The 13963-nt window shown below is 34.9% G+C and overlaps 1 protein-coding gene across 1 annotated transcript in view; it reads right to left on the reverse strand.

Annotated features, from left to right (window-relative positions):
- Positions 1-172: 172 nt before the first annotated feature.
- The window catches only part of LOC121313897 (probable ubiquitin carboxyl-terminal hydrolase MINDY-4), a 52441-nt gene continuing 38650 nt past the window's right edge, over positions 173-13963 (reverse strand). The window contains exons 10-17 of the mRNA XM_041246683.1: positions 13772-13835; positions 13438-13503; positions 13103-13170; positions 8047-8110; positions 6736-6897; positions 5480-5660; positions 4835-4907; positions 173-400 (exon numbers count right to left, since the gene is read on the reverse strand). Coding sequence (XP_041102617.1) covers positions 352-400; positions 4835-4907; positions 5480-5660; positions 6736-6897; positions 8047-8110; positions 13103-13170; positions 13438-13503; positions 13772-13835 — 727 coding nt within the window. The 3' untranslated portion in view covers positions 173-351. The remainder of the gene's footprint in view (positions 401-4834; positions 4908-5479; positions 5661-6735; positions 6898-8046; positions 8111-13102; positions 13171-13437; positions 13504-13771; positions 13836-13963) is intronic.

Below are 13963 nucleotides of genomic sequence, written 5' to 3' on the forward strand. Positions count from 1 at the left end.
ATATTCAGTTAATAAAATGATTTCCAGTGTTAAGGCCCTCACTTATATATATATATATATATATATTATATATATATATATATATATATATATATATATATATATATATATATATATATATAAATATATTTTCAAAGTGTCCAAGGGTATTTTTCTACTTACATGTTTACCCTTATACATCTATGGCAAATAATTAATGTCCAACAACACTGACAATATGACTGACAAGTATAGTGGTTTAACTTCCACAAAAATACATTTCATCTACACATTGTGTACCTTTAGTATCTTATGCAAATTGTAACTTAACTGTATATAACTACAAGGAGTTGTTTGGGGCACACACGCAGATCAAAGCAATGGCTCTGCACCATTCCAATCAACCATGGCACCTTTCCATCTACAAAAAAAAAAAAAAAAAAAAAAAAAAAAGAATGCAAATCAAGACAGCAAAATATCATCTTTTGATTTAAGTAGTACAATTTTAACAAACGTATGTCAGGAACATACATCCACTGCTATTGCTCCTTATATACATATGAGAAACATCTGGGATGTACAGATTTTAACTAAATCACAGTCACCAGATTTTCTTCTGACTCTGCAAATGTTTTAATTAACCCTTACTGCGTGCTACTACTGGTTGCTAGGGCAACTGCCTCTTCCTAGCTTCTGCCAACATTTGATTGGATGGCATTTTGTGGAGCGTAACTGTACCTTTCTTTCACGTCGAAAGATTTCACTGACAAAAGAAGATACAATTTACTTGCATTTCCACCCTGTGACAGTGATCAAATGATTCTTGGTGTTAGATCTCCCTCCCAACCTGTGAGGGCACTATATAAAAAGAACAGAGTACCCTTAATCAAATGGCATGACAATTTATTCCTTAGGGCAGGTGGAAGTCGGTCATTTAGGAAGGGGGCTGAGCTACAGCACCCAAACTCAATGACTTGGAAGGGAGACGGCGTGGCATCCGAGGATTGGAGGAGCGGATGTGCTCATTAACCTAGGGGTCATGAGCGACGGTATAAATGGGGGCGTAATGTAAGTGATCTGTTCCTTGGTAAATAGTTAGTGTTTTAACCTACATGGAGTCTGTGTTGCCGTATTGTGAAACCGTGAATTTTGTCTTGTGTGTGTTAGTGTTTTGTTAACTGTTATCTGTTTGTTAATAGACTACCAGTAGCATGATCCGTAACTGCAGCGAAAGCCAGCATAAACCCAGACATCACTTTCCCCAGAACTATAAATACACCGCTAGCTCTTATTCACTGTCACTAGGAACTGTGTTTGTCTTTCTGTTCAGTGTTGGTGTGTAAAAACTGGACTTTTGAGTTACGGGTCAAATCCGGGGATTTACAAATACCGAGTGATACACGCCGCTGTATCACCCATCATTATTATTTACAGGTGTTCGCCAGAAGGCTCTGAACATTGTTAATCAAATCAATAAACATCCTTGCACATAGAAATCATTGTCTGTTTTGTATCCACCCTGAACTGCATGCCATCTGTGTCTACTCACCACTTTGCCACACACCATTACTGAGGAACCAAAGAAAGTTGTATTTTTATGCAGAAATGCATGTGAGCAGAGAGGTAAGTTCCTGTTACATGCTGCATTTATATAGTCCAATTAGTGTTGATAGTAGCAGATATCACTTACAGGTGTTACACAGTTCACTAAAATAAAAGATTTTGGAAAATTGTAACTTGTTTGTTATTTTCATTATAGCATGTAGTCACAATTTCATCAAGTCAGTCATAAACCAAATCTCAGCTGACTCCGGGGTCTAGGAGGGATTCATTCCTCAATAATACTGCCTCCTAACAGTGGTGTAGCTAAGGAAGTGTTTTAGGGGTTTGATCCGCTCCAAAATTCATTATTCAACGACATGGGAGAGAAAGAAAATGTCAGCCAACTGCGACACTGTAAACCCCAGTCCCAAGCAATGTAAGCTCTGCTACGCTGCCTGCCTAAACACACTTAATATCTTTTTTTTTTTAAATCAGTGTCACAAAGACGGCTGTAGTGGGTGACGTCAGACCAGAAACAGGGACCAACACAGACAGACACAGACAGGGAGTTTGGTGAAGCTGAGAGCTTGGTTGCGTTCAGCATTTAATAATTAAACAGACAGAAAATAAAAGGTCTGAAAGACAAACAAAACACAGGACACAGCACTGGGAGCCAAAACAATGAGACAAACAAAAACGGACTACACAAGTAAATACAGTATAATCGTAAATCTCGAGAAACTACTCACTTCTAAATCTTCTGTAGTCATTTTTGTATTACTTTAGTATAAATACATGTTAATTTGGATTCATATGTTGTTTTTTCTGACTTTATGTGAACAAAAAGACACGCATTTGCCCGTTTTCCCATTGGAAATAGTGATATTTTGAAATATCACTGTCCTGGTCACAAAAGCAAAGTTTGTGGGGAATAATAGCCATTTTCTATACTTTTGAGGCATAAGCAATTAGGAAATAACACTTACTACCCAGGAATAAAAATTGTGTTACATAATGTAATCAGTCATTCAATCTCGGTACAACTGCACGTGAATTAATTAAGTGCAATTCCCAGTGCTCACATATTATTACATTTTACCTGCACGTGAAATGTGCAATCCTTGTGCCTAAATAGAAATACACATTTTTAACACTCGTGCTCGTAACCCATATTATATCCTGTGTATCTATGACGATACACCAACATTAAAATACACTAAACGCAGCATACAACACAGAAATACACACAGGGGCGGAGCAACATTGCCAGATCAGTTAAACACATATCTAGTTGTCATTGGGCACAATCCTGTCATTTTATCACCAGATTCAGCCTTCAACTCCTTCGATTGGACAGCGTGTGTACATGTACTGTTCAAACTGACGCGCGATGGGACATCGATTAATATAGTAATTATGGCCTGAGCTAATACTAGCATAACAGGAAAATGGAAAAAAGGATGAAAAAATCTGTGATTTTTTTCATTTGTCCTACTGCCTTTAAACTAGTGGTTTTCAGCCTTTTCATCTCAAGTACCAGTGTTTCCAGCAGGGATGTACCAGTAACTCTGCATTCTAAAGCCTGATTCGCACTGAACTAAAAACCATCACATAAACAGGTGGTTTTGGATTTTTTTACCAACATCGGTGAAATTTAGTCCCGTGCGAACCGTTAATTTATTTTTATCCCAGATAATTTTTCAGGGGGTCCTCTGATTATTTTACAGTACGTCGGGGACTTCTGTAAAGTTTACTCACGTGCCAATCTAGCATTATCAGTGTTATGTTACAATTCATCTAGATTTTCCATGATATTCGCCTCAAAGCAATAATGCCAGCCTTCGCAATAAGCCACAACATAAAATTAAAATTGGCACAATCTGTAGTAAGATTTTCTACAGTTCAGTAAAACACAACGATGTGGCATAACCAAACTCAGGGCTGGCGAAAATTCAAACCATAATTTGCAACTCTTAAAAAAATTATGCTTTTAACGATGCCTTTGAAGATATGTAAGGAAATACAAATCACTAAAAGGACAAAAAGGTTACCCTAGCCTTTGGAAAAGAAGACACAATGAAATTAGTTGTTTAAACCTGGCTCAGTGTTTACATATCAGGCACAAAAGTGCCTTCTCTGACCACAACATCGCATTTCATTTTGAACTTACCAGCTTTCGCTGATAAAAACTAATTCACGTCTGGGAGGTTACTAGATGCCACATGCTTTTGATCAACTCTGAGGATACCTGGTTTTTAGTCCTGTGCAAATCATGCTTTAAATGGCTGTTGAAAAACCGAGAACTGTAAGTACTCGACAAGTTTGCAATGAAAAACAGGAGGATGGACTTGAGGATCTAAATATCAGGTAAGGCAGATTATGCATTCTGTTATTTAATTTGTATATTTGATAACTACATAGTAGTGGTTCTAAATGTGACTGTGAGGTGAAGCATCACGGTTCTTAATAGGGATGTGGAAGGGCAGAGCCCTGCTTGTAAATAATATTTGGTTTGTGTGTTGGTTGGCAGGGTCCAATCCCTGGCAAATACACATAAGAATGTGGCTGTTTCCAAATTGGATAATGCGTACTAATTGTGAACAGCCACATGATATAAAAAGGCAGCTTGAAGCTCCATTAGAGAGTTGGGAGGGATTCGGAGAGTGAAAACTGTGTTGTTTGTTTTATGGCTATATGGATCAGTGAAGGTGAAGGCCCAGCCTGTCATGAGTTTTGTTTTGTGCTCGTAACTTGTTTTACCCTGTTTATTTTGCTCTGAGCAGTGTTTTCATTGTATTTTATAATAAATGCACGCCCTTTAACATCCTGTCACAAGGGCGACTTCGAGTTCATTGGAAGTTTGGAGTGTAGTTGAATTTTACTTTCAGAAACATTTTTTATAAATTATTACCCATCTGCAAAAATCACCCTGCCCTCCACCCCCACCCCCCAAAAAAAAAAAAAAAAAAAAATCCTGCCATTGCCTTCTAAGTCTTCAAGGTAAATGTGTTGAAGTCTACTGTACATTTCAGCAAAGTGGGTCATATAGTCATTTTAATACTGCTCCACATGAAACACAGTAATTTGTATAGACACAAAGCACCTGAAAAACAATTATCTCTTCAGACTTTTATTAAAACCTGCCACTGCAACTGGCACACATTTGCAACACAGTAAAACTTTTATAAAGTAGAAGTGAGGTTGTGCATTTATTTAACACATTAATCATTAATGAGATTAATTTGCACAACAGTTCCATATTAGAGTTTCTAATTCTTTGTCCTATATTATCTTGTTGACTGAATGTACTTACTTGGTCCTAATACAGTGTTCAATAGGAGGAATTATGTCATTTTCTGCATCAGGAACGCAGTTTTGAGAAGTATCTTAAAAAAAAAAAAAAAAAAAAAAAAAATCTTAAACCAATATACGGTGGTCTATAACCAAAACCTTCTGTTTGCAATTAAGCTGTTTCCTGCTTTTTGATTTGATTGTTTTTACAGAAAATGGGGCAACATGTTGCACTCACTTTGCAATGCAGTATGATATAGGTATATTTGTAAATGTAAGACAAGCAACTGCAATGGCGTGACCTATCATTGTGGAATGTATTCCACTATATATATATATATATATATATATATATATATATATATATATATATATATATATATATATATATATAGTAGTTGACAATTCATTTTGGACATTTTAAATAGGACAGGAAGAATGTTCACATGTGAAAAAGGATCTAAACACTGATGTAATACTACCTTATGTAGATACCCTAAACAGTATTTACAAAACAAATAATGAATTTATTCTGGAAATATTTAAACTAATAAATATAGGTTTAATTAATTCATTATCATGTATGTTACCAGGAAAGTACCTATTAAGAAGCCTCGTTTACAAAGTCATCCCAACTGTAACAAGTTAACAGATGCTACATACACACCGACAGTCAGTCGAATTTCCTCCTGCTGATTAGCTAGTCCATCATAGTAATACAGGTCAAACCGTCTCTCCATCCTCCAGTCATTCATTAATTCCTTTCGCACACAGAAGAGCACACTGAAGTGGCTTTCACTACAGATCACCCAGATTGGGTACTTGGGAGTCTTCAGATATGAGCCAACCTAAGAACAATCAGAAAAAGGAACCTCAATACACATTATAGCGGGGGAGCACTGTGTGTGTGTGTGTATATAAAAGTACATTTGACACACATTTACTTTATGTGCCATTGTTTGCCAAATCTTATTTATCTCCCTGTTGATTTTTTTCCCTTTCAAAACCATTTGTCTTCACTTTCTAAGACAGTTGTCAGCTGCTATTATAATCTCTTCAGTAAAGTTCCTTTAGAACACTTTAACCCTTTGTCTCACGTTGTATCAGTTTAGTGCAGTCTTTCATTTGCAGTTAATTTCCTGTTTAGATTAATTTCAATGTATTTATTTTTCACAGCCTTGCAATATTAGCAATTTCTTTGCAACTCTTTTGAATTTCACAGACTTATGAATATATGCAAGATATTCACAATACAAGCAGAGTTGCAAAAAAAACAAAACAGTTGCACACATTTGCAAAATCTTTTAATTTCTGGCTGCAAACTTAAACTTAAAATAAATGCTCAAGATTGTTTTTTGCAGTATATAATCTGCTTAAAAAAAAAAAACTTTGTTGCCTTATTGGTCATAGCCAACTAATCAACAACTTCAGAATCACATAACTACACTATGCAGCTGGCTTTTTGTCCAAATGAAAGAGTGTTTGGAAGGTCACATTGCAAAAGGCCATAAATCTAATTTCTGCCTTACATATTCATTTCAGTCCGACAAAATGTTACAATTGAAATACAAACTAGCATTGTTCCAATACCTAAAATAATGAAAAACACTGAAAGGACGACATTGTAAGTTTGATTTTCTCTGATTAAAAGGAATGCCCTTTCCAGTAAATGTCAAAAATAGGTTTTCATTTCTTTCAATGATGATAACCTCTATGGTTTGTAAAAGAAAAGCATTTCCTTCAGAAAAGTTTCCAAAAATCACAAAAAGCTGAAACACATATTTTAACGATCTGTACCTGTTCACAAAATTACTGCCTTTTATTGTGTTTAGTGATGGTTCTTGTTTAGGGGAGCTCAACACCCCTTAATATTAAATCTACATAATCTACATGTAATCAGACAATATACAGATGTATACATACCTTGCATAGATTATAATGTTCAAAAAGTGAAAGTAATCCAATATCACTTCTTCCTGTAATTCCATTTAAGACAGTGCTATTTCCATTCCCAGAATCTAACTCTAGTACATCATTAAACACATTTGACACTGCTCTTCCAGTAAGCAGAAGGTTTACAAGTTCCTGTTAATTTAAACAAAACAAAACAAATATATATTTATATAATGTCAAAGCAAGCAGAGTAAACCTATGTTTGATTTCTAGTCATGTGTTTTTTTGTTTTTTTCTAATCTGGTTAACAGTCAGATAAAATAGGACCACATTTCCTCACAGGCAGTTTATTTATTTTTTCAACATATAAGGTCAATCAGGATATACATATCAGTTTAATGAAACTGGATATAGAGATTTTTCTTATACAGATGGTTTTAATTAATATTTTTTTAAAGGAATCTGTTGAAGATGGTTTAGAAACATTCACTTAGACCCCATTCACACTTGCAATTTGAGGTGGCCCAGAGCTGCCTTTTCTCATATGTGAACGCTCCAAAAAAAAAAAAGGCGACTTGGCATAGTCAACCACCATTGTTTATTTTAAAAGCAACGACATACATAACTACAGAAGTGTGTGTCTTTACATTAAAATGTCGATCATTTCTTTTAGCTGCTTGCTTTTACACAGACATAAAATAATGTTCTCATCCACAAATATTAGGATTGTTGATGTCAAAATAGTCAATAATATATATTGTTTTTTTTTTTTAAATATATATCATACATCCCGGTAGTGCTAACATTCTGAGTGCAGGCTATCGTTCCTTTAAAAAAAAAAAAAAAAAAAAAAAAAAAAAAACAAGCAAACTTGCCACATTTTAGGCCTGCTTTTCAGTCACATACTGTATGTGAACGTGCAAAGGTGCCATAAACTTCAAATGTGAACGGGGTTGCAGACCTAAATATGCAGCCTGCCCAGTAGTGTGAACGGGGTCTAACGTTAAATTGTGCTATGAAAAAAACAAGGGGTTTAGAAATGGGCTTTAATTTTTGACAGCTAAATATAAAATAAAAAATAAATAAATAAATAAAAAACATTGCTTCAAGTATTGTGAAAAGGGTCCACTGTCATCCATGTTTCAACACCATTAAACCACTAATGCATAACATGAAGTGGTTGATTGAATGAAGCACATGTGATTAGCAGTGATTGAACATTGTCATTACAGTATTTGGTTGATGCTTTGCACCAGTGACTGTATTACGTGCTTTACACTGTTTTAGAATTTTAATTATTATTAAGTTTAGTTTCTTCAAGGTGAATATGACCATACCAACCTGTGTGCAGTATCCATGAGCCCCAATTAGTGAATTTGTAGGCACATCAAAATCTTTTATGACCCTGCAAAGAAGGTCCCATGTAAAACTTTTATAAGTTGGTATACAGTGTCTTACCATAAATTTGTCAAGCTAAAGAAAACATAAAACACAATGTTGAAGTCAAGAAAATTCTTGTGATTAAAGAACAGTATTTTATTACAGTCATAATAGATATTTCCATGAACGGTAGTAAATCTTTTTGACTAGCTCTGGCGTTTTGCCTTTTGAGACTCTCTACACAATAAAATTCACAGGTACTAATACATGTTAACTACTTTTGGGGATGGCTGTATTTTTCAGTTGTCTTTTTTTCAATTTGAAAAGCCTTTCATCTGTACCTACTGCCACTGAGTATTGTGTTGTTTGGTCAACAGTGAGAGGCCCTTTGGCATTAGCCTAATTCCAACACAACTTTCACTATTTAAATAGTTATCCACATATAAACTACTGTGCTTTTGAAACAATCACTATACCACTTTTGGATTAAAATTAATAAGGGTGGCTGGCTTGCAAATGTACAAAACGTTGTTTCCCTGATTCCCTGAAATAGAAATGTAACCATTACCTAATAGTTTTTTACCTCGTAAAGCCCCCGAAACCTGAATATTCTATACCAAAGCTGGTCAGCTGAGCCTGTATTGCAGTCATGCCTGCCCCCGAGGGTATAAAGGACTGCACTTACAGATCTCAGCATTATTGTTACTTCAAGCCTGTTGCCATCATGGACACAGCAACCTTGAAGGTTAATGGTTACATTCCTATTTCAGAGATTAATTATTTTCTGCTTTGTATTTGTAATTAATTTAGAACAATCTGTAGATTTTCTTTTTCACTTTGACATTATGGACTTTTTTGTGTTGATCAGTGGCAAAAACTCCTAATTAAATCCATTTTGATTCCATGTTGTAACACAATAAAATGTGGAAAAGTCCAAGGGGGGTGAATACTTTTGAGAGCCACTGTATATAGTTACACAAACTGTTTTACTGCTGTTGGAAAACTGATAGAAACCTAACATAATACGATTGCCTTAAATTTTAAGTCAAAGTTCAACCACACAAATACAACATGCTAACTGTATCAATTAAATGCAGGAGTATTAACACAGCAAAGTTACAGTACCGATCAAAATGCAAAATGCTGTTGTTCAGAATCAATTTGGACACAAAGCAATTCAGTCATCTGCAAACCTCTATCATCTGACATTGGGTTTTTGTGCAACCTCCTTACCTAGCACTATCCTCAGTGATGTCCAGACAGGTAATAACATATGCTTCTCATTGATAGTATGGGGCTCTGTTGCTTTTGCAATACGGAAAGAGGATACATATATTTTTTTTAATTGGGAAATTGAGCAACATTTTGTGTTGAGCAACAAATACTAACCAAATGGCGAGCAGTCAAAGTATCAAGATTTCTTTTGATGATAATTCTGATTGACTTCCTAATAATATGACACATCATATTTGTTGTTGAGTTCATTGCGTAAGGGGAGTAAAGGATTGCAAAATACACTATTTATAAAAAAAAAAAAAAATCTAGTTGTTTTATGTTGTTTATTTAATTAAAAATGAAAGACATAATAATATGTGTCCTTTATATTGAAGTACAAATATTTTTGTAGTGTTACATCACTTCCTTGGGACACCAGCAGTACTGTTTCTTCAAATGCCTGTCACTGTCAATAATGATTCCAGTGCGTTTTATAAAATATTAATCTAAGTATGTGTTGAGCCATTTTTTATTTTTTATGATACGATAAGGCTTACATCTTGTTTGAAATTACACGAAAATGCAGTTTAAAAGAAAATATTAATAACACATGAATACAGACTATATCTTTACCCCTTGAACACATTTATATGTAAAAACTGTGCCTACCTGTAATCCTGCCTATGGGTGTGGAAATACCCAGTATTTGCCAAAAAGTTCGTCCTGTATATAGTCATAGTCGTTTTCTCCACTGTTATTTTAAGTTGGCTGGAGCCACTACCCTACAAGTGGAAACGGGTGAACCAGAGAAGGTTGCTAATTGAAATTCCAGCTTAAAAGAAACAATTACCAATGTATAAACAGGTGATACAAAGTAGTGTTTCCCTTTCCTTTGGCATGTAAGTAAGCCATGTTGTGACGATTTAGGATGCTGTACATGGTGCTGCTATATATTGTTAATCCTGGGAAAGTGTCAGTTTTGGTACACTCTTTATCTGTAATTGCCTAACAAAAATGAAAAATACTCCTGTGACAGTGCAAACAATGTAGGGAAATGCATCTTGCCAAATGTTCAGGAAAAAGGTGCGGTTTATTCCAGCAGGCATTCTTTTTAGTTCCTTGACACTCCGCCAACAGATGTGGCAATAAGAAAGCTCACCGCCTGAAAGCACTAAACAGAGTACTTTGCATAAGTATCAAATGCAACACTATATACTGGGCGGGGAGGTGGACTTGCTACTGTTTTCTGTACTGAATCAAACAGGAAATTGTTGAAGGTTATTCATCTTTTGAAGTTTTAACCTTGACATTAAACAGTCCACTACCTGTTCATACTGTAATTATTTATCGACCACCTAAGTCAAGCCTGCTATTTCTGACTGCATGTGGGGATCTGCTATCTACACTGACAGTCAAATGTGATAGGATTCTTTTATTGGGAGATTTTAACTTTCATGTTGACATTGTTTCTGATTCTAAATCCTTGGAATTTTTGAAGCTACTGGACTCCTTAGATTACAGGGGTGGACAAATCACTATAATGTGTGGTAGACCGATGGGCTACAAAAAGGTAAACTAGGGTAGCCCACCACACATTTTGGTAGCCCACATTTTTCAGTAGATAAACATTTCCATTTAGCACTACGCACCATTAAAAAAATGTAGACAGATACAGTTGTATCATTTGCATCATGTTCCCAGACTTTATCCAGGCTCGGCGTTATGGGTAGGACTCAGGGGGCATAGCCAGTCCAGTTTAGATTTAGTGCCCCCCCCCCCCCGTTTCAGAATCTAAATTGATACGAAACATCTATGAGAAATCATTAATCAAATCAAAATAATGTAAAGTACAATAATAATAATAATAATAATAATAATAATAATAATAATAATAATAATAATACAATGTCTGGTTGCTTCTGGTGTTTGGAAACCCCTTCGTAGGATCGCCTTGTCGGATTGTTTACAAGAGCGTATGCTTTTTATATTCAGTATTGAATAGTCAGTTGAAAGTAAGCATTATGTACATTCCTTTACAATAATTTGGTGCGTGTGGGAATCTGTTTATTGCAATCTCTGTATAGGGCCTGCTCACTGTATGATTGTATTCGTTTCAAGTAATGTTGCTCAAACACCATGTTGTTGCTAATGCGGTAATACTACTAATAATAATAGGGGTGGGCATTACTATCGATATCGAACAATATCAATGTCAACAAAATATCGAGATTGTTCTATATCAATAATAATTTTCAAAATATTGATTTCGTGAGATTTAAAAAAAAAATGCACATCCGCTGGCAGAGATAAACTTGGTATAATAACGTTTATTTTATATTAAGATATAACAAACCCTACGCATACCTTGTTAGTCTGGTAGGCAAACATCACACATTCAAGTATTACTTAACCATTTTATTCTATTGAAAAACACCAAATCAAGAAAAACAACAAATCCACAACCTGTGCCCTCTCTCATATGCTGTACCCCCATTTCTTCACCTGTTTCCTCTCCCCTTCCAATACATGCTTCCCTTGGGTCACCTTATCCACCAACACAGCCTTATGTTTCACTCCTATGCTGACGACACCCAGCTCTACTTAAAACTCGACCCTGGTAGCCCCTCTGCCGTGGTCCGGCTCTCGGCTTGCATTCAAGACATTGAGGCCTGGATGTCTGCCAATTTTCTTCAACTGAACACAAGCAAATCTGAACAACTCCTAGTAGAATCTAAAACTCAACTTAAGAATCTCAATATGGCTGCCCTGAACCTCAGAAAGTGCCTGCTGCTGCCTTCCACCACAGTACGAAGCCTTTTTGTACTTCTTGGCAGAAACCTCTCCTTTGATGTCACACCTCCTCCGTGGTCAAATCTTCCTTCTACCATCTTCAAAATATCTCCAAAGTCCGCCCCTACCTTTCCCTCCCAGAAGCGGAGATACTTTGTCATGCATTTGTCTCTTCTCAGCTCGACTACTGTATTACGTGTGAGTAAACATGTATGTGTAATGTAATGCATTGTATTTTCTTAATAGAATCATCTATTTTTATGTACTTGAGCGGTCCAAAATTTGGGAGAAAATCAGTAAAAAATAAAAATAAAAAAAAATAACAGTTTTTGTAAAACCCAAGAATTTTTTGGTAAAAATCATTATAAACCGAAAACGAAGGACCCTAAGTATAGTATAATAGGCATAGTGATGGGCATCAATGTTAGCACAGCAAGATCATGATCAATTTAAGCACTGCAGTACCAGTCTACCTTCTTGAAAGAAAATGTTCCTAATACTGTATAGAAAGTAAAAGAGAGCAATGCTATTTAATAATATAATAATAATAATAATAATAATAATAATAATAATATAATAATAATAATAATAATAATAATAATAATAAAGGGATAATTAATGCCTTTTATTTCTCTTTATTCTAATTGTAGCTTCTATCTGCAAATATCAATATCCATTACAGCTTGGAATATTGTATATCACCCACGATTTCCTAATATTTCTTACCCGATTAATACACTTATTATGTGTTTTCTGTAAGAAGGCATAAATCAGAGATTTTAGGAACTATATTTCCAACTCCTGAACAGAACATATGCCTTAAATCTGACCTTTTCAACTGTGACATTTCTACTAAACAAAGAAACTGAATAACAACACCTATGGTATCACATCCAATTTTAAACATCATAGTACGGTCTTTGGCTGTAATGGTAAAAGACAAAATCTTGAGTGCTTCACATAACTTTCTTTTGTTTACCTGGAATTCAAACACTAATAAACTTGTACTTACAGGTCTGTAGATCGTGACAGAATTGCAGACAGAGTGAGTAAAATACACCCGTAGGGGCCCAACTCAAACTGAAAGAAAGAAGGAAAAAGTAAAATGTCTTAGTTTCTGAAATTAGCAGGCTGCATTGTTAATAAATCCATAACTGTTAACGTAAGATTTTTAAATCTTGGTGCTCATTTTATTTATCACAAATACTGTGGGACACAAATTACCATATAATTTCCCATTTATATTTTAGATGTCCCATGAGACCCAGAGCTCATGACATTGAGCCCTTGTTATTACGTTTATAATGAGTACCTTTTTTTTCAAAATGCACAATACTAATTGCATACCTGGTGAATATTCTGCTCCAGAAACAACGTTAAGTCTTCTTGACTACTCACTGTGTTAAGTATTATCTTAAAAAATAAAAATAAAGACAAAAACAGTTATTGGTTTAAATAAATCAGAACAATACATAATACAGAGTGAACTGATTAATGATACAAACTACCCTGTCTAGAACATGAAAAAAATATAATTCACAGGTGTTGTACGACTTATTGGCATACCAAAAGTAAAAATACTTTTACTCGTCACACTGGAATTGCTATAGTGTTGCTGCAGTTTACATTCAAAGTTTGAATTCTGAAGTCTGATTTTAATAATAATAAAAAAAATTCACACCGTTTCAAGAATTCCATCTGATTTATATCTTCCTGCTGGAATGAACTGTTTTCTTCCAGAAGACCTAAAAAGAAAATCACACACTATACATTAGAAAACCAAAAACAACTTGTGGAGCATCAGTTAGAATATCACATTTGCGAATAACTCAGAATTTAATGAAATTTAAGCCATGCTTATGTATTTATTTAT

Source organism: Polyodon spathula, chromosome 4 (genome assembly GCF_017654505.1).
Source record: "Polyodon spathula isolate WHYD16114869_AA chromosome 4, ASM1765450v1, whole genome shotgun sequence".
Taxonomy (NCBI): Eukaryota; Metazoa; Chordata; class Actinopteri; order Acipenseriformes; family Polyodontidae; genus Polyodon; species Polyodon spathula.